Raw genomic sequence first — 21,988 nt, 5'->3', positions numbered from 1 at the left:
ACATTCTATGTACTAGTGCATACTTGTGCCTATATTATTTCATGAATGTAGGATTCGACGTTCCTACATCGCACACTCATGTCTAGATATCTATTGGGTGCTTCAAGTGATTGGTGAGTCCTCATGTTTCGAGGACCGAGACATTTTATAGCTTTATGTCATTTCATTTTAGACTTTTTATGGATGTATGGGTTACGTCCCAATCACTTTCCTTTTGATGTATTAGATGACTTTGAGACTTATGTTAAAACTTTTGGGTTTGTCAATCTATATTGAAATGTTTCTTTTAAACTCTGTATTTCATTATCTTGTATGATGTATGCTAAGTGGCTTGTGTAGGGCCTCTCGGGTTTCTATACATCATGTTACACCTAGGGTATACTTTGGGTCGTGACATTGAATCATAGCTTTTATTGTAAGAAAACTCAATGAAAGCGGGTTTGTCAATCTATATTGAAATGTTTCTTTTAAACTCTGTATTTCATTATCTTGTATGATGTATGCTAAGTGGCTTGTGTAGGGCCTCTCGGGTTTCTATACATCATGTTACACCTAGGGTATACTTTGGGTCGTGACATTGAATCATAGCTTTTATTGTAAGAAAACTCAATGAAAGCCAAATGATCATCCCAATTACCCTTGAAGTCAATCACACAAGCTCTCCACATATGTTCAAAGTTTTAATAGTACACTCCATTTTCCCATCTTTTTGATGATGAAAGTCCGTACTAAGCTTAACACGAGTACCAAGGCATTTTTGGAAAGACTTCCAAAATTAAGAAGTAAATTGGATACCTCGATCGTAGATAATGGATAGGGGTACTCTGCAACCTAACAATCTCCCTTAGATACATCTTAGCATAGTCCACCACCGAATAAGAAATCTTGATTGGAATGAAATGAGCTAACTTCGTCATACAATCTACACTAACCCAAATCGGTTCATGTTGTCCCCGGCTGCGGGGTAAACCATTTTAATGTTGATCGTAAAAATAATTTACGGACCACCTCGACCTCAATGTCCTTTTCACGATAGAGGCTATAGAAACGAGGAGGCGACAAGATTTTCCATTCGCTATTGACATTAGGTACCAAAATCTTACTTTTTGGGAATAGTTTTCCCTTCGCTGTAGAGCGTTTTGGGACCAATTTTCCCTTCGCTATAGACCAAAATTGGCAGGATCAGCCTGCAACAGAGTTATGTCTAGGGAGGCCCATCTTGTGATTGTGATTGGAGTTATGTCGCTAGAGGAGTTGAAGATGCTCGAGGTATTCTTGAGGCTTTCACCTCTGAGGTTTTCTAGGGTTGTGAGTGAGGATACCCACGAGTTTCTAAACTACTAGCCATGAGCAGTTTCATACCTTGGGTCTTGTAGAGTCGAGAGGAGACAACTGCACTGCGTATCAACATGATTGCCAGCGAGATAGTGGTGGTACATTTATTGAGACTAGGACAGTTGGGTCTCCTCCTATCACTTGGATTGAGCTTTTTGAGGTGTTCTTGGCTAGATTGATCCCTCTGAGTATTACATATCGCCTCCAAAATTAATTCTCCATATTGGAGCAAGGCACCATGACAGTGTCTGATTATGAGATAAGGTTTCATGAACTCTCCCACCATGCTACCATGATTCTACCTACTAAGAAGGAGAGGGTTCGGTGCTTTATTTGTTGGTTGAGACTGCAATTCTTGATTGAGGCTCAGTCTATGGTCTCAACTGATTTCTCCTTTCTAGATGTTGTTGATTTCGCCCGCACTGTCGAGAAGCTCCACTGTGAGCACGAATTTCCCTTCATCACTCTTTGGATCAAACTTGCCCAGATCGTCCTTCCCATTGTTTAACACAACGCACTTGCAACCAAAGGCCTTTAGATGACTGAGTGATGGCTTTCTCCCATTTAGCAACTCATAGGGAGTTTTCTTGAGCACGGATCTCATGAGACATCTGTTTGTAACATAGCAAGTTGTATTTACTACTTCTGACCAGAAATTTATTGCAAGACCTGAATCAATGAGCATGGTTCTAGCAATGTCCACCAAGGTCCTATTTTTCCTCTCAACAACACCATTTTGCTAAGGAGTTCTGGGAGCAGAAAAGTTATGATGAATCCCATGGTCAGCGCAAAAGCCTTCTATTTGGGCATTTTTGAACTTTGTACCATGGTCTGATCTTATTCCTGCAATCTTCCAATTTAGTTTCAACTGAATTCCTTTAGCAAAGATGATTAGTACTTCAGCTGTTTCATCATTTGTTCACAGGAACATGTTCTAGGTGAATCTTGAGAAATCATCAACAATCACCAAAATGTATTTCTTTACATCTCTGTTTTGAATTCTCACTAGTCCACAAAGATCCATGTAGAGAAGCTCTAATGGCCTGGTTGTGATGACCCTTTTCTTTTTCTTAAAAGAGGATCCTGTTTTCTTCCTCCTCATGCAAGCATCACCGATTTTGTTCTCATAAAATTTCAGCTTGGGTAGTCCATGGACCAGGTCCCCTACAACTAATTTGTTTAATAGAGATGAACTTACATGTCCCAATCTTCAGTGCCAAAGATTTGCACAGTCAGATTGAGCACTCAGACATGTGAGATTATCCTCTTTTATAGAGTCGAGGTCAGCAACGTACATATTCTTTGTAACACCCCACTATTCGAAAGCGCTAGAATTAGAAAGACGCCATTTTTTTTAAATAATCAAATTTGGAAAGTTTGACCAAGTTAAGTTAAATATGAGTTTTGGGTCAACTTCAAATGACTATAAATCCTAGTTCAAGATGAGTTAGGTGTTCTACTAGATACCGTAGGAAAGATCTTTGAATTATCTTTCCAACGCCGCCGAGTTTTCTCAATTTTGAGTTTGTATGAGGGAGAAATGCCCATTTGAAGTCAGGTTATCTAGATAAGAAAAGTCAAAACCGGATTTTAGAAGGGTACTTTGGTCTTTCCACTACCCAATTATTTAATTTCATTTTTGGTAATAAAGTTGGGGTCTAAACTGATTTGGTTCAGTTTACGCTTCATCAAAAAGAGTTATGGTTTTGAAAGGAGAGAAAAGAAGAGAGAAGAAGCAAGGAATCGTTGCGTTCTTGGAGATTTGCTTGTGGATTTCGCCAAGGATTAATCCCTACGAGGTATGTGAGATCACATTGCGTTGGGTTCGTTCACCCACGTGCCAAACATGTTTTAATTCAGTGAATTTGTGTTCTTGAAAGTATAGAAATTGAGTTCTTGATGGATTTTGTTGAAGTTTCTATTGGGTTCTTGATTGTTGAAGTTGTTGAGGAGTTCTTGATTTAAATTCATGAAATTAGATGTCGTTTTTGAGTAGATTCTTGCATATTTTGGTTATGTATTCAAATCTAAGTGTTTGGGGAAACAACAAATTGAATCTAGAGGGTTTTGAGTTGAAAAATGACCAACAAAATTCGTCAAAATTCTTGCGAAAATGGGTGGGGCGCCGCGCCACTTAGAGCGCCCCACAAAGTGTTCTGTAGTTTGGGCTCTGGGGCGCCGCACCAGCCAATGCGCCCCATCCCCAGTTCTGTAGTTTTTCCTTAGAGCGCCCCAACCCAGGATCTGATGTATGAACTCTAGCGCTCCGCGCCACTCGTAAAAAAAGGCAGCGAAGAAAACAAGACACTAAGTTGTTGCGCTAGCGCGCCAGGGACGCCAGGCCTTCTACCCTTTCCCACTTCTTTCTATTTAAGTTCCCTAGAATCGTACCAAATTTTTCTAGTTGATTTATACACTTTAAGGTAAGTCTAAACATCATGAAATCATCCCTAAATATGAGATCATGAACCTTGAATCCATAATTCAATTCAAGGAAAGTTAAGAGTCAAGTCAAGAGAAGTTCTTAGAGTCTTCCAAAAGTCTTTTACAAATGTTTTAACTTTGTTTTAAGACCTGAGTTTTGAGTTGAGTAAAGAGTAAAGATTAAAGTTTATTTCTTCAAAAGAGCATATGGGGAATATGCATTCCCAAAGAGTAAAATGTTTTCACATTTAAACAAGAAAGGAAACACTGATTTCCAACAGAGCCTTTGAGGTAGTTTTTCAGTAAAAGAGTAAATGCTTTCACACTTAAGCAAGAAAGGAAACTTTGATTTCCTAGAGAGCCATAGGGCTAGTTTTTGAGCAATTATCTCAAACCACAGAAAGGAGTTATGTTTTTAAATATATGGGCTAGTATATTTTGGGAGTAGAATTGAGCATCGATATAGGGGAGAGTTCAGATAACTCCCAACCCCCATAAACTATGTAGCTCTCATAGGTAGAAAAGGGTCATACTTTTTAGATGATTCCCTAATGCTTTTAGCATAGACTAGTGGATCCACTTTGTAGTTAGGTTCTATACCCCTGGCAAGGTATAGGACGGCCCTGGCAGTGTGAGGCAAAATGATGTATCATCACATAGCTCTAAAGTGATGGTTGTCGGTTAGAGAAACTCCCACATAGATATTTTGTATTCTTATATACACAAAGTTAATTGTATTTTTATATACAAACAGAGTTTATATTGTAGCTTTGCATACAGACTGAGTTACTTTTGTATGTCTAAATACACAAACTTGTTATCCATGTTTTAAAAGCTTTTCTTTATATTGCATCCCTATTATTGCTTTATATTGAAATGAGTTAGTTGAGTTGATTTGAGCCCAGGTATGTTCTTTCAGCTCCTTTCAAGCTTATGTCTTGTTTTAGAATTCCTCTCGCATGTTGTACATTCAATGTACTGATGCCAGTTGGCCTGCATCGTTGTTATGATGCAGATACATATAATCAGGATTACCATCCAGCACTTCGTTAATCTAGTTGAGGATTCAGAGTCTTGTGGTGAGCCTCCTTACTTTAGGAGGATCCTTTTTATTGCTTTATTAGTTAGTTCATTAGGATGTCGTGGGTCTTGTCCTGACGTTCATCTCAGTTGTTAGAGGCTTCATACACAGTTAATAGCTTTTTTGTCTTTACATTGTTATTTCTTATGTTAAGAATTGAGTTGCCACTTTGGTCAAGTAGAATGTTTTATCTTTAAACGTTCTAAGTTATCTTTTAAACAGTTGAGTAAAGATGCATTGAATCCTTGTATTAATGCTTTAAGTCTTTCGCTAAGAGTCAAGCCAGGCCAAGGGTTCGCTTGGGGCCAGCAATGGTTGTCGAGTGTCAATCTCACCCAGGGTGTAGGCTCGGGTGACAAACTTGGTATCAGAGCACAGATTTCAAGAGTTCAAGGGAGTCTATGAATCCATGTCTGTAGAGTCTTAGTAATCGGTGTAAAGCGCGCCATATTTAGAATTAGGAGGCTGCAACATTTAGGAACTATCTCACTTCTTTCATACTCATTTCGTGCGATAAAGTTTATCTCTATAAAGTTTGTTTCTTACTCGTGCTTGCGCATATCTTTTAGATCATGCCTCCACACAGAGGTGTTCGAGGTCGTTAGGTTAGAAAGAATGTTAAGGAACAAGGGGTACCTAATGCACCATAAGTGTAACCCCAAGGAGAAGTCACCAATGTTGAGTTCTGTGAGGCCATCCGGATGTTGAGCCAAGTGGTGACCAACCAAGCTGGGCAACAGAGAAAGAATCGTCAAGAAGTGGTTGATACTATGGTCCGTGAGTTCCTAAGGATGAATCCTCCAAGCTTCACAGGTTCAAGTGTCACTGAGGACCCGGAAAACTTTGTTGAAGAACTTCAAAAAGTTTTTGAAATTATGCATGTTGCCGATGCTGAGAGAGTAGAACTAGTTGTATATCAACTGAAGAGTGTTGCTAGGATATGGTACGATCAATGGAAAAAGAATAGGGTTAAGGATGCACCAATTATGAGTTGGGCTATTTTTTAGAGTGCTTTCATGGGGTGTTTCATTCCCCGTGAGCTAAGAGAAGCAAAGGTACGAGAATTCCTTACCCTGAAGCAGAAATCTAAGAGTGTTCATGAGTACGCTCCGGAGATAGTTGTTCACATGAGATATAGAATGAGTTTATTCATTGTTGGGTTGTCTCATCTTTCGAAAAAGGAAGACAAGACAACTATGCTGATAGGGGATATGGACATAGAAAGGTTGATGATCCATGTGCAACAAGTTGAGGAGGACAAGCTAAGGGATAGGGAAGAGTTTAATAATAAGATGGTTAAGACATCAGGGAATGAGTCCGAGCAGCAAAAGAGTAATGTGAACCAGTCATCTTTCCAACATAAGCAGAAGGGACTTGCTCCATCATCTGTTAGTGCACCTGCACCAAGGAACAAAGGTGAGTACAATAGTCAGAATTCTCAGAATTTCATAGCTAGACCTGCACATTCTCAAGGTAGTGTGGCACTAGGGGGTACTAAGACTTCTGAATGTGCTAAGTGTGGTAGGAGCCACTCAGGGGTGTGTCGTGATGGCTCCACTAGTTGCTTCAAGTGTGGTCAGAACGGTCATTTTATGAGAGAGTGTCCTAAGAATAGGCAGGGTGATGGTAATTGGGGAAATAGAGCCCAGTCTTCTTCAGTTGCTCCACCAGACAGAGCTGCATCTAGAGGAGCTACTTCAGGGGGTAGGTGGAGGAGGAAACCATCTTTATGCTATCATTAGTCGCCAAGAGCAAGAGGATTCGCCAGATGTTGTCACTGGTATGATCCAAGTCTTTAGCTTTGATGTTTATGCTTTGCTAGATCCAGAAGCGAGTTTATCTTTTGTAACTCCTTATGTTGCTATGAATTTTGATGTTCTTCCTGAGCAACTTTTTGAGCCCTTTAGTGTTTCTACACCTGTTGGTGATTCTATTCTAACTGAGAGAGTCTATCATGATTGTACCATTTCCATCAATCACAAGAGCAAAATAGTTGATTTAGTTGAGTTAGACATGGTAGATTTTGATATCATATTAGGTATAGACTGGCTTCATGCCTGTTATGCATCAATAAATTGTACAACTCAGGTAGTCAAGTTACAGTTTCCAGTGAACTAATTATAGAGTGGAAGAGTAGTTCAGCAAGGCTTAAGGGTCATTTTATTTCGCACCTTAAGACGAGGAAGTTAGTTTCTAAAGGTTGTGTTTATCACTTAGTCCAAGTTAATGACTCTAGTGTTGAGATACCTCTTATCTAGTCAGTTTCAGTTGTTAGTGAGTTTCCGAAAGTCTTTCCAGACGATCTTCTCGGAGTTCTTCCTAAGAGAGAAATAGACTTTGGTATAGATGTTCTTCCTGATACTCATCCTATCTTTATTCCTCCATATAGAATGGAACCAGCAGAGTTGAAAGAGTTAAAAGAGCAGTTGAAAGATCTCTTAGAGAAAGGTTTTATTCGACCAAGTGTCTCACCTTGGGGCGCTCCGATCCTATTTGTGAGAAAGAAAGATGGTTCTCTTAGAATGTGTATAGATTACCGTCAATTGAATAAGGTTACTATCAAGAATAATTATCCTCTCCTGAGAATTGATAATCTTTTCGATCAACTTCAGGGTGCCACTTGTTTTTTGAAAATAGAGCTCAGATCAGGCTACCATCAGTTGAATGTAAGGGAATATGATATTCCAAAGACAACATTCAGGACCCGTTATGGTCTTTATGAGTTTTTGGTCATGTCGTTCGGTTTAACTAATCCACCTACAACGTTCATGGACCTTATGAATAGAGTATTCAAGTCTTATTTAGATATGTTTGTTATCGTATTCATTGATGACATTCTAATCTATTCGAGGAATGAGGAAGATCGTGCTAGTCATCTCAGAATAATTCTCCAAACTCTAAAGGATAAGGAGTTATATGCCAAGTTTTCTAAGTGTGAATTTTGGCTTGAGTCTGTGGCATTCTTAGGCCATATTGTTTTCGGTGACAGATTTAGAGTTGATACTCAGAAAATAGAGGCAGTACAGAATTGGCCTAGAACCACATCTCCAACTGACATTAGGAGTTTATTGGGATTAGCTGGGTATTATAGAAGGTTCATCAAGGGATTTTCATCTATTTCATCTCTTTTGACTAAGTTAACTCAGAAAGAAGTCAAGTTTCAATGGTCTGAAGCTTGTGAGAAAAGATTTCAGAAATTGAAAAAGAGGTTGACTACTGCCCTAGTATTGACCTTACCAGAGGGTACACAAGGTTTTGTAGTTTATTGTGATGCATCCAGAGTTGGATTGGGTTGTGTGTTGATGCAGAATGGCAAAGTTATAGCTTATGCCTCCAAACAACTTAAGGTTCACGTGAGGAATTACCCAACCCATGATCTACAGTTGGCTGTCGTAGTATTTGCTTTGAAAATATGGCATCATTATCTTTATGGTGTTCATGTAGATGTGTTCACCGATAACAAGAGTCTTCAGTATGTGTTTAGTCAGAAAGAGCTTAATCTCAGACAAAGAAGGTGGTTAGAATTACTCAAGGATTATGACATGAGTATTCTTTATCACCCAGATAAGGCTAATGTTGTTGTTAATGCCTTGAGTAGATTGTCTTTGGGTAGTACCGCCCATTTTGAGGAAAATAAGAAAAAGTTAGCAAAAGATGTTCATAGACTTGCGCGATTAGGGGTTCGTTGAATGGATTCCACAGAAGAAGGACTAGTGGGGATGAATGGCGCTGAATCATCATTAGTGTCAGAAGGTAAAGAAAAACAATACCAAGATCCTGTTTTGCTTGAATTAAAGGCAAATGTTCATAAGCAAAAAGTAATGGCTTTTGAACAAGGGGGAGATGTTATTTTGAGGTACCAAGGTAGATTGTGTGTACAAAGGGTGGATGAACTTCAAGAGAGAATCATGGAGGAAGCTCATAGCTCCAAATATTCTACCTACCCAAGTTCCACAAAGATGTACCGTGACCTGAGAGAAGTCTATTGGTGGAGTAGTATGAAGAAGGAAATTCCAGAGTTTGTTGCTAAGTGTCCGAATTGCCAACAAGTTAATGTAGAGCACCAGAGGCTCGGTGGTATGGCTCAGAATATAGATCTTTCGAAATGGAAGTGGGAGATGATCAATATAGATTTCATCAGAGGTTTACCACGGTCTCGCAGACAACATGATTCTAATTGGGTTATTGTAGATCGAATGACTAAATCAGCCCACTTTTTGCTGGTAAAGACTGCCCATTCAGCCAAAGATTATGCTAAGTTGTTTATTAAAGAGGTAGTCATACTTCATGGAGTTCCGGTATCAATTATTTCAGATAGAGGTGCACAATTTACTGCAAAGTTTTGGAAATCATTCTAGAAAGGCTTGGGTTCAAAGGTGAACTTGAGTACTGTTTTTCATCCTTAGACAGATAGTCAAGCAGAGTGCACCATTCAGACTTTAGAAGATATTTTGAGGGCTTGTGTGATTAATTTCATAGGTAACTATGATGATCACCTACCTCTCATAGAGTTTGCTTATAACAATAGTTACCCCTCTAGCATCCAAATGGCTCTGTATGAGGCTCTTTATGGGAGAAGATGCAGATCTCCTATTGGATGGTTTGAAGATGGTGAAGCTGGGTTGATAGGACCAAACATAGTGCATCAAGCTATGGAGAAAGTGAAAGTTATTCAAGAGAGATTGAAAACAGCACAGAGTCGTCAGAAATCCTATACAGATGTTAGGAGAAGAGACTTAGAGTTTGAAGTAGATGATTGGGTCTATTTGAAAGTTTCACCCATTAAGGGTGTTATGAGATTTGGTAAGAAGGGGAAGCTTAGTCCCCGATATATTGGTCCTTACAGAATATCCAAGAGGATTGGCAATGTAGCTTATGAGTTAGAGTTACCCTAAGATTTAGCAGCGGTTCATCCGGTATTTCACATCTCTATGTTGAAAAAGTTCATGGGCGATCCTTCACTTATCATACCTACTAAAGATATTGGTATTAAGGATAACTTCTCTAATGAGGAGATTCTTGTTCAGATTCTAGATCGTCAAGTTCGCAAGTTGAGAACGAAAGAGGTAGCATCAGTCAAAGTTCTATGGAGAAATCAGTTTGTTGAGGAAGCTACTTGGGAAGATGAGGAGGAAGAAGAGATACCTACATCTCTTCGAATTCAGAGAAATTCCAAATTAAGGTACTAATCCTTTTCTTGGCATTTATTTTAAGCTGGCATGTTGTGTTTACATTTTGCTTGTTGGGTGTTTGAGCTAGATGTTAGATGTTACACCCTTAGCCTACTAAGAGTAAATCTCATTCGAGATGAATTTTCCCAAGGGAAATATATTGTAACACCCCGCTATTCGAAAGCACTAGAACTAGAAAGAAGACATTTTTTTTAAAATACTCAAATTTGGAAAGTTTGACCAAGTTAAGTTAAATATGAGTTTTCGTCAACTTCAAACGACCATAACTCCTAGATCAAGATGAGTTAGGTGTGCTACTAGATACTATAGGAAAGAACTTTGAATTATCTTTCCAACTCCACCGAGTTTGCTCAATTTCGAGTTCATCTGAGGAAGATATGCCCATTTGAGGTCGGGTTGTCTAGATAAGGAAAGTCAAAATCGGATTTTTGAAGGGTACTTTGGTCTTTTCACTACCCAATTATTTAATTTCATTTTTGGTAATTAAAATTGGGGTCTAAACTGATTTGGTTCAGTTTACGCTTCATTAAAAAGAGTACGGGTTTTGAGAGGAGAGAAAAGAAAAGGAGAAAAGAGGAGAAGAAGCAAGGAATCGTCACGTTCTTGGAGATTTGCTTGTGGATTTCGTCAAGGGTTAATCCCTATGAGGTATGTGAGATGACATAGCGTTGGGTTCGCTCACCACGTGCCAATCATGATTTAATTCAGCGAATTTGTGTTCTTAAAAGTATAGAAATTGAGTTCTTGATGGATTTTGTTGAAGTTTCTATTGGGTTCTTGATTGTTGAAGTTGTTTAGGAGTTCTTGATTTAAATTCATGCAATTAGATGTCGTTTTGAGTAGATTCTTGCATATTTTGGTTATGTATTCGAATCTATGTGTTTGGGAAAAGATACAATTGAATCTAGAGGGTTTAGAGTTGAAAAACAACCAAGAAAATTCGTCAAAATTCTGGGGAAAAGGGGTGAGGCGCCGCGCCACTCAGAGCGCCCCATAAAGTGGTCTGTAGTTTGGGCTCTGGGGCGTCGTGCCAGCCAGTGCACCCCATCCCCAGTTCTGTAGTTTTTCCTTAGAGATCCCCAACCCAGGCTCTGAAGTTTGAGCTCTGGAGCCCCGCGCCACTCAGAGCGCCAGGGACGCCAGGCCTTCTACCCTTTCCCACTTCTTTCCATTTAAGTTCCCTTGAATCGTACCTAAGTTTTCTAGTTGATTTATACACTATAAGGTACGTATCAACATCATTAAATCATCCATAAACATGAGATCATGAACCTTGAATCCATAATTCAATTCAAGGAAAGTTAAGAGTCAAGTCAAGAGAAGTTCTTAGAGTCTTCCAGATGTCTTTTACAAATGTTTTAACTTTGTTTTAAGACTTAAATTTTGAGTTGAGTAAAGAGTAAAGATTGAAGTTCATTTCTTCAAAATAGTATATGAGGACTATGTATTCCCAAAGAGTAAAATGTTTTCACATTTAAACAAAAGAGGAAACAACGATTTCCAACAGATCCTTTGAGCTAGTTTTTTAGTAAAAGAGTAAATGCTTTCACAATTAAGCAAAAGGGGAAACTTTGATTTCCTAGAGAGCCTTAGGGCTAGTTTTTTTAGCAATTATCTCAAACCACGTAAAGGAGTTATGTTTTTAAACATATGAGCTAGTATATTTTGGGAGTAGTATTGAGCACCGATATGGGGGATAGTTTAGACAACTCCCATCCCCCATAAACTATGTAGCCATCATGGGTAGAAAATGGTCATACTTTTTAGATGATTCCTTAATGCTATTAGCATAGATTAGTGGATCCACTTAGTAGTTAGGTTCTATACCCCTGGCAAGGTATAGGACGGCCCTGGAAGCGTGAGGAAAAACGTTGTATCATCACATAGCTTCAAAGTTATCACAATAGCTCTTAAGTGATGGTTGTCGGTTAGAGAAACTCCCACGGAAGTATTTTGTATTCTTAATATACAAACAGAGTTTATATTGTATCTTTGCATACAGATTGAGTTACTTTTGTATGTCTAAATACACAGACTTGTTATCCATGTTTTAAAAGCTTTTCTTTATATTGCATTCCTATTATTGCTTTATATTGAAATGAGTAAGTTGAGTTGAGTTGAGCCCAGGTATGTTCTTTCAGTTCCTTTCAAGCTTATGTCTTGTTTTAAAATTTCCTTCGCATGCTCGAACATTCAATGTATTGATGTCAGTTGGCCTGCATCGTTGTTATGATGCAGATACAGGTAATCAGGATCAACATCCAGTGCTTCGTTGATCCAGTTGAGCATTCAGAGTCTTATGGTGAGCCTTCTTGCTTTCGGAGGATCCCTTTTATTGCTTTATTAGTTAGTTTATTAGGATGTCGTGGGTCTTGTCCCGACGTCCATCTCAGTTGTTGGAGGCTTCATAGACAGTTAGTAGTTCTTTTGTCTTTACATTGTTATTGCTTATGTTAAGACTTGAGTCTCCACTTTGGCTAAGTTGAAAGTTTTATCTTTAAACGTTCTAAGTTATCTTTTAAACAGTTGAGTAAATATGCATTGAATCCTTAATTAATGATTTTTGTCTTTACATTGTTATTGCTTATGTTAAGACTTGAGTCTCCACTTTGGCTAAGTTGAAAGTTTTATCTTTAAACGTTCTAAGTTATCTTTTAAACAGTTGAGTAAATATGCATTGAATCCTTAATTAATGATTTAAGTCTTCTGCTAAGAGTTAAGTCAGGCCAAGGGTTCTCTTGGGGCCAACAATGGTTCTCGAGTGCCAGCCACGCCTAGGGTGTAGGCTCAGGGCGTGACATTCTTGGCCCTTTTGGCAATAAGAATAACCCTTTTGGAAGTTAGATTTGTAACGATACATTGATTTGACACAAATATCACTTCATTTCCTTTGTCACAAATCTGAGAAACACTGAGCAGGTTGTATTTCACCCCATTCGCATAGTACACATTATCTATCGAATGTTCCACAGATCTTCCAATCTTCCCAATACCAAGGATGAACCCCTTTTTGTCGTCTCCAAATGACACATCACCACCTTGGTGTGCTTCCAAAGAGAGGAAGTTTTGAGTTTCTCCAGTCATATGCTTTAAGCAACCACTCTCCATGAACCAGCATTGACTACTTCCTCTCTTCTACAAAAGAATCACTTGTTAGATTTACGAACCCATTGAGATGGAGTTCCCAAAAACTATCAAGAGGCTTAATGAGAAACCTTCCGGTCCATGGTGGCAAAGTATTTTTACTGAACCGGTATCTAGGACCAGGTGCCTTCCTTTTGTCAGATTTACAAAACATTTCTTGATTTTCTTTAGTCCTTTTTAAGGACTCACAGTTTCTTTTCAAGTGGCCATTTCTCCCACAGTGGGTACATAACAGGTTATCAGACACAGACATGTATTTACTATAAGGGTTATAGGGAGGTTCTATCTTTTGGCACCCTAGACCCTTACCACTATTGAATTTCTGATCTGCCAATTTAGAAAGAATCATTGATGAGTCAGTCCATTTCCAGGATTGATTTAGCTATTCCTTAACTTTACTAAGATCCATTACTAGCTGTGAGTTTCTTTCAAGGGCTGCAACTAGTTTGAACTCAGAAATTTTAAGACTTTCCTCTAACTCAAGTTCAAAGCTACTGAGTTTTCTTTTTCGACTCTTAGAGGTACCAGGTTCCTCTTCAAGTTGATGACTCTCAGTCTCCAGAATACTCAACCTAAAGTTCATTTCAAACATCTGAGAAATAAGGGCAGAATTTTCGTCTTCACAGAGATTCAGGTTTTCACTTAAAATCAAATTTTCATTTGTTAATTCATCAACAGAGTCAATTAACACATCAACAAGTTTTCTCAATCTTTTAATTGACAATGTGTCTATGTCACCCTTGAGATCAAAAAATGTTACCTCATCATTGTCATCTTCGTCATCAGATTTGGCCATCAATGAGAATATGGAGTTTAAAACATTCTCATCATCCTTGACTGCCATCATAAAGACATCGTCATGATGTTCTTCCTCTTCAGAGTCACTAGAGGCGTTTTCCCATACTGCGAAGGCCTTCTTCACCACTTGATCTGCATTGGCCTTTCTCTTAGCATGGTCAGGTACCTAATCCTTCGCCGTCGTTTGAAATCTTGTTTGTGACTCTGACAAACTATCATAAAGTGACTTGGCTTTCCACACTTGTGATAGAGGTCGTTGGCATTTGTCATTCTGCTGATGGTTCCCTTCTTCTGAAACCCTCCATGTTTTTGAAACCTTTTAGTCAAATAAGCCATTTCATCTTCATCTTCAGAGACATCATTTTGAGATACCTTCAGGGCTACAGATTTCTCCTTTCTTCCTTTCCACTTCGAAGAATCCTACTATTTGTTTAGCTCATTTGTTTGCAGATTTCCGATCAGTTCATCCATTGTGAGGACTTTCAGATCTCTGGGGTTCAGTGATAGAATTCACTTTGCTTTCCCATGATATGGGAAGAACTCCGAGAATTTTTTGAACCTGCTTGCTTGAATGAATCGGCTCACCAAGACACCTTAGTTCATTGGTTATGGAGGTAAACCTGGTGTGCATCTCATGGATGGTTTCACCCTCCTTTATGCTAAATTTCTCATATCGAGTTATCAGCATGTCCAACTCGGACTCCTTGACCTGAGTTGTTCCTTCATGGGCTATTTTCAAGCAGTCCCAGATTTCCTTTGCATTCTCACAAGCAGAAATCATGTTGTATTCATCTGTGCCAATCCCACAAACCAACAACTTTTTATCTTTGTAGTTCTTTTCAATTCTGTTCTTGTCAACTTCGTCGTATTCTCTTCTAGACTTGGGAATTACTCTAGTGACATCTCCTTCCTTCACATCCTTGGTAGGAATGTAAGGACCATCGAGTATTACATCACATAGCTCATTGTCCTCTGCCATACTGTAATCGTACATCCTGGTCTTCCACCATCCATAGTATTGGCCGTTAAATCGAGGAGGACGAGTGGTGGATTGACCTTCTTCCAGACTTGGTGGAGCTGCCATTCCTTCAGGATCCCTTTTCTCTTAGTGTAAACCAAATAGAGAAACTATGCTCTGATACCAATTTTTGGAATGTATGCATCCACCAGTGATCACAGGATCAGGCCATTTAAGATAGTTAAAGTGAAGAAAGTAAATAACTGGAAGTAGAGTAGGGACACAAGATTTTACATGGAAACCTCCTGGCTCAAGGGAGTAAAATCACGACCTGTCACACAGGATTTTCAACTATTTCCACTAGTCTCCAAGAAAAAGTGAATATAGATTTCAACTACACCAATGAGACTAAACTCTTAATCTCACATTAAGTAATACACCTATTACTTACTGAGCCAACGCAATGCATCCATTGCCCACTATATTAACTATCACTAATTAATATAGACTTCAATAGTAAGACCCAAAGTTACTATAACAATGTTCTTACAATGACTCACACAAAGGTTTGAAACGTTTCTTATAAGAGTGAAACGAATCTTACAAGTTTAGTACATTACAAGCATTTAAAAGACAACAGTACACACATATAGCACTTCTTCAGTTGATTAGGTCCCTACTGTATTTTGTGTTTTGAGGCTTGATTACTTCTCTCTCTTTTTGTGAATGAATGATCAAGTTGTTTGTCTCTTGATTATATCAATCAAGAAGATTTGCTGACCACTGGACAAACAACCTCATCCATTTTTATTGGTGAAGTACATTGACTGCTTCACCAACATCCTGACAAAACAATTTTCCAGTTGTACACCATATTGTACCTGGACGAGAATACTATGCTGGGGACCGGGTCCTTGCATTTGTAAGGATCATCAAAATAACTGAGATATATCAAGGAGCAAAAGAACTAGAAGCAATAAATTCAGTGCACCTATCCATCTCACCTTTTTATCGTCTATAAATTTTGTGGTCTTGCCTCAGATTTGGACATTTAAAACCTACAAAACAACATTCTAACATAAAAATACAATAAAACAAGCATAAGAACAAAACTTCAAGTGAAAAGGCATAAGATGTGCTATAATTACAAGGCATGTTAAGGAACTCGTTGCTAAAATTTAGTTCTTTGGTGATAGAAATAATGGATAACATGTTAACAGAAAACTCAAGTACATGGAGAATAGTTTTGAAAGCCTTTAGAGAAGTATGTCATGTGTTTATTTGTTCCAGAAAAAATAATTCAGGAATTAAGCTGATCATTAAAAACAATACCTTAGTACTGCACATAATTGGAACTGATAGGATTAGACAAATCAAGTTTGTTCAAGAGATGACGAACATGTAGATTTTCATCTGTAGACAAAGTTTCTCCAGAAGTAGTTTCTCTGGATGTCTCCACATATTCTACAATGTTAGCTGATTGATTGACCTCTAGTTAGTCTACCATGTAATTTTTACTTTTTGTTCTAATACGACTCTAGGAACCAGGTTCCTAGAAATAACTGTTGGTGCGTAGTTTTCTTTCATCCAGACTTCTCAGTTGGTGCATAATATAGCATGATCCTCATCGATGAACATATGAATATGCATCCTCAAGAAAAGGAAAATAAATTTTATCGAGAACTTAAACCCTGATCTGATCATATTCTTGGTTCAAACCCGACCAAAAAATCATAAACTCTTATCCTTTTCAACCAGTTGTTGAAAGAGAATTGCAACATCGCTATACGTTGATTGAAGATCATGGTAATAGTCAATATCTTCCATTAATCCACTTAGACTGAATTTCAATCACTGATAGTCAACTCACCCTTCTTGGTGTCATGGATTTTGTTTCGAATCTCAAAGATCTAGGCATCATTTCCCTTGAGAGTTGTTTAAGTGTATGACCATCTCATCTAAAAGCTTAACTTGTTAGAGAGAGCAGAGCACAATTTTATTAGTGAACTGTATTCTCAACAAGAGTAAGTCCGCTTAGTTGAATCCCAAAATAAATTCCTAACATTCTAGAAAAACTATATAAGAAAAAAATGTGCCACATCTTAACGTTCATAGCTCAAAAAGAAAGAAAAGAACAAATATCTTGCCCTTGCATCAAATACAAAATGGTTGCTTCAACATTATGCCATTTTCTTTACTCCCTCGGTTCCAATTTACGTGACACATTCCATTTTTCGAGAGTCAAACATTTTAAGTTTGACCGAGAATTTGCTCGTGAAATCTTCAATTATTTTAAAATGAAATTTATATATTTGTAAACTACTTAAGTACTATAAGTCACAATGATTGATAATTCAAAATATTTAAAAGAAATATGAAAAATTATGGTCAAAAATAGACTTGTTCGAATCTCAAAAATTGAAATGTGTCACATCAATTGAGACAGAGGTTGAAATAGTTTCAACCTTTATTTTTGGTACATTTAACAGTATCAACTTGTGACAGCTAAAACTTGAAAAATAAAATTTCTACTAGTTTAACTAAGCAATATATTAGTTCATTCCATTTCTTGCTCTATCTGTTTGTCCATCACCTTTAGAATTGTCTAACAAAGTTGTTTCATCAGCTAATTCCACATCTGTTCCCTTGCATCCTTCAGTAATCTCTTCCAAGGGTTTGTATGTATATAATGATGCACATATAAGATAGTATACAAAATTTACTACTTGTACTCCAGCCATAAGCCAGTAAAAGTTTTCAAGTCTTCCTCTGTTGAGATTCCTATCTGGTAGCCAATTCCTTTCTTTTCCGGTATATCGATGAACTAGAGTTACTATAAATGTACCTAAGTAATTTCCAAACGACGAAGCTAACGAGTTAAGTGCAGCTCCAGTGCTTCTCATGCTTTCAGGGAATTGTTCAATGAGAAATTCAAGGTGTCCAACACTCATGAAAACTTCAGCTACACCGTGAAGACAATACTGCGGAACCAACCAGAAGACACTAATAGGAATGACATGAGTCGTTGGCTGATCAAGTAAGTTATGATCTGCAGCTGCCGTTTTACGCTTAATCTCAGCTAGTGCTGAAGTTGCAGTAGCAAGAATATTAATGGCGAATCCTATTCCCATTCTCTGTAAGCATGTAATGCCTGATTTGTGTCCTGTGAATCGACGAGCAAAAGGAACAAAGAAGCGCTCATAAAGCACAAGGCCAATGAGCACCGTTAGGACGCTAAAAATAGACATGCTGGCTGGAGGTATTTGGAAGCTGTGGGACAAATGACGATCCATACTTCGCGCCTGTTGGATTGTAAAGCTGCCTACATGTGAATGTGAAGCAAAATGTAATATCCCTGCAGCCCAAATCGGAAGCATCCTTAGGATGCATTTCAGCTCTTCCGTTCTATGAACGGTAGCTAGCCTCCATAAATTTGGCTGGCACGACTCTTTCATGTCATCGCCGGTTACTACAGCTGATCGATCAATCCACCTTAACCAATTGGTTGAATTAGTAAAGCAATAACACGGTCAATGATCACTCAACTAATAGTTATTATATCAGAAAATCTTTTTTTTCTTAGATTTCAATATTTTCATGACTTTCTGAAATAATAACTATTAACGGAGTAACCATCTGAGAAATCAAGTTAACAATAAAAGATGATATAAGTTGTGAACCAAATTAACTAAAAGAGCATAATTTATATGCAAGTTGTATTCATAAACTCATAATTTAAAAACTAGAATATGTATTGATTCATTCTTTTTGCAAGTTAATTTTATCTGTCCATTTCTTTTAGCTATTCTATCTATGCTACATATTCGCGTTCATCAAACGTTACTTTAAATCACCTTACTTGAACTGATTAGTATGCAAAAGCCTTCCATCATGTGAGATAGCAGAATCAAGCTCTCTGTTCTCATATAAGAGACGATCATCGTCTGGAACAACGACTTTTCTCTTCCTCACTGAGGCAACAATAACCTGTGTCAATCTGATTAATGGACTTCCTCCTGGTTCTACTTTTCTGTAAAATGGAGATCCAACAACAAACACGACAACAGACAATGCCATAGCAATTGTTAGAAGTCCAAGACCCCATCCCCAATTTACGTTATCTTGTATATAAACGACAACAGTTAATGCAGTTAACGTAGCCATTGTGACACAGAAATAGAACAAATTATAAAAGTTCCACTTTCGCGATTCTACTTTAGATTTCCTCATGTCCAATTGATCAGCAGCAAAGGTAACTACACAAGGTCTAAGGCCTCCTGTACCAATAGATGTCAAAAGTAGGCAAATGTAGAGTGCCCAAAGCTGTGAATTCGAAGCTTCTTTGCAATTCTCCTGAGTTGGACAAGGTGGAGGACGGAGTTGTGGCATGATTGCTGAGATAGTTATGCTGATCAGTCCCTGTATATACACATCTCAAAGTAGGATTTCCATGGGTACTATAAAAATCAGGGGACTCTGTATGGACAAATTTTATAGATAAACAGCAAAATCGTTTGTTAATCTTATTTAGCTACGGATTATCCTAATTCATAGTTCCTTGTTGCTCAGGCTGTTAACATATTCGAATGGAAAATGACAAAGCAGGGGTGGCTCAAGCATATTAGTGTCCTAAAGCCAAAACAAATCAAAAGAAAGCTTTAAATCTAAAACTTGTTAACAACTTCTATATAATACTCCAAATGTATCAAATCTATTCCAATAATTCTTTCATTTTATATGGAAAGATTGTTTTTTCTGCAAATAGTACTTGGATTTTAAAAAAAAAATAAAAATCTATAACCTACAAAATAGGCTCTTTAAGAAAAAGCCATGTATCTAGGAGTGGAAACGAGTGGGTCGAATCATATATGGATTGGCCAAAAATGAATAAAATATCTGACTCAATGTATTAAAAAATATAGGTTAATCGACAAAAAAATATGAATATCCATATTAGGTATGACTTTAGGAATAGTCAGATGAAGTTATAAGCCATAATGATTTTAAATTTTCCAAAAAATAAAAACTCATGAAAAATATTACTTCCTCTGTCACATTTCATGTGAGGTAGTTTTACTCGGCACAAAGTTTATGAAAGAAAGGAATACTTTTAAAACTTATAGTCTAAAATGAATGATAGAATGTGTGGCTATAAATCATTTCATTTAGTGTAAAATAGATATTTTAAAGTTAAATTGTTACTTAATATAGAAATGTGTCATTCTTTTTGTGACTGAATGAAAAGGAAAATAACTCACATAAATTGGGACAGGTGGAGTACTAATTATAATGTGAATATCTATGGATATGCATATTTTTAATGAATAATACAATAATCTATATTTAAAAAGTGGATTATGTAATGGATTGATTAGTTTGAGATAGGGAATAGAGACGTACCATTTCATAAATAATGGAAGCAACAATAATAGTCCAAAATCGACCAGCAAATGAATCAGCAACAAGAGCACCAATAAGTGGAGTGAAATTTGAAACACCACTAAAGTTGGCTAGTGTATTTGATGCTTTTATTAAAGGCACATTTAGCACTTGTGTTAGGTATGTTATCAAGTTGCTATGAAATCCAGCACCCACAAATCTGTCACATACTTCATTTGCTGTTCAACAGTAATAATAATAATTAATAAGCATTGTTAATTCTTCATACATTTCAATAATTATTACTACAAATATGTCCTTTTGCTAATAATTTAGCTCACATATTTTTTTTATCGTAAAGACATATCACATGTGTGAAGGGAGAGATATCAATTTTAAATATTTTAAAGAACATTTTCCATTTTAAAATAAGTAAACTTATCTTATTCTTGAATCAAATCCCAATGGATAATAAGGGAAAAACAAACAGAAAAAAGACATACTACCTTAGTTTTCATATATTTTCCATTCAAAATAAATATGAATTTTTAATTATTTTTTCAATTAAAATGAATGATTTTTAAAAATTTAAGGATGTATTAATTAATTTTTTTTTAGAAAAAAAACTATTCTTCTCTTTAATAAGTTTATCAATTATCTCTAAAAATAACAAATGAATAATATTGATAAATTATATTTTATCAATATAATTAACTATTTTTTTAAAAAAATATACCACTCTCAAAAAATTAATTAATTAATTTAAACCTTCTTTCTTTTTATCTCTCAAGGTCAACAACAACTTAAGTCACTAAAGGAGAAGAAATCAAAGGGAAAAAAAAGGGACTTTATTTACTTGAGAGATCGGATGTTATAAATAAATTTGAAATTATATTTTTCATCAACTTACCAAAACAGCATAAAATAAATCAGAAAATTCACTTTCTTTTTTAATAAAACATTTTTAAAAAAAAATACTAAACACACTCTTAGTCTAAAACTTTACTAATCAAAGAAGTCAAGAAGCACAATCACATGTGCAACAAATTAATTAAATATATAGCTAGTTAATTATCTAATTAGAAGTTTCACCTTTCCCTCCATTATATTATATTATGAAAGTGATTTTCATTTTGAAGAAGATGAAAGTGAGAATTTAACTTACCAAGTATAAAGGGCATTGTTTTCATTCCTCCAAGCTTCCTTTTTTCAGTTTCAATTGTCTCATCTTCTTCTTTCTTGCCATTTTCTTGAACAACTAGCTCTTGCTTGGCCACCTTCATATTTTCACTCATCGTGACTAGCTACTCTTAGTTATGAAATGCAAGCAATTTTGAGAAATTCCCTATAGATGTAGGGGATATTTATTGACATTCTTAGCCCCATGTTAATTTGTCTCATCCATTGGTTTTCATTTGGAAGTATTTGGTCACCTTTTTTGCTTCTCTCCCTACTTGAGTAAGTTTGATTAAATGGAGAGGTATTAAAGTATTTTTTGGTAAAAAAATACATGTATGGTCATAGAATTTATCTTACTACTTGAGAGATTTTGGAAATCAAAATATTAAATTTTAACATCTTTTTCAGATTCTTTTGTTTTGCTCAAAATATAATTGTTTGTTTATTTTAAAATCTACTCCAAACTTTTGTATTTTATCAAAAAAAAAAAAAAAAAAA

At 36.7% G+C, this 21,988-nt stretch overlaps 2 protein-coding genes across 2 annotated transcripts; both read right to left on the bottom strand.

The window, feature by feature from the left end:
* Nucleotides 1-1,732: 1,732 nt before the first annotated feature.
* Nucleotides 1,733-15,058, bottom strand: LOC107059880 (uncharacterized). Its single transcript, XM_015306963.1, has 7 exons — nt 14,534-15,058; nt 14,202-14,394; nt 13,589-14,106; nt 13,486-13,503; nt 12,980-13,167; nt 2,303-2,543; nt 1,733-2,074 (listed from the first exon to the last, which is right to left on the bottom strand). The coding sequence occupies exons 1-7, from the start codon at nt 15,056-15,058 to the stop codon at nt 1,733-1,735; spliced, it is 2,025 nt and encodes a 674-aa protein (XP_015162449.1).
* Nucleotides 15,059-17,332: 2,274 nt separating this feature from the next.
* On the bottom strand, nt 17,333-21,907 carry LOC102602682 (protein NRT1/ PTR FAMILY 3.1-like). Its single transcript, XM_006343398.2, has 4 exons — nt 21,477-21,907; nt 20,333-20,550; nt 18,792-19,351; nt 17,333-18,424 (listed from the first exon to the last, which is right to left on the bottom strand). The coding sequence occupies exons 1-4, from the start codon at nt 21,604-21,606 to the stop codon at nt 17,485-17,487; spliced, it is 1,848 nt and encodes a 615-aa protein (XP_006343460.1). The 5' UTR covers nt 21,607-21,907; the 3' UTR covers nt 17,333-17,484.
* Between the last annotated feature and the right edge of the window lie 81 nt (nt 21,908-21,988).

Source organism: Solanum tuberosum, unplaced genomic scaffold (assembly GCF_000226075.1).
Source record: "Solanum tuberosum cultivar DM 1-3 516 R44 unplaced genomic scaffold, SolTub_3.0 scf00044, whole genome shotgun sequence".
NCBI classification, from domain to species: domain Eukaryota; kingdom Viridiplantae; phylum Streptophyta; class Magnoliopsida; order Solanales; family Solanaceae; genus Solanum; species Solanum tuberosum.
This window is presented reverse-complemented; position numbering and strand designations above follow the sequence as displayed.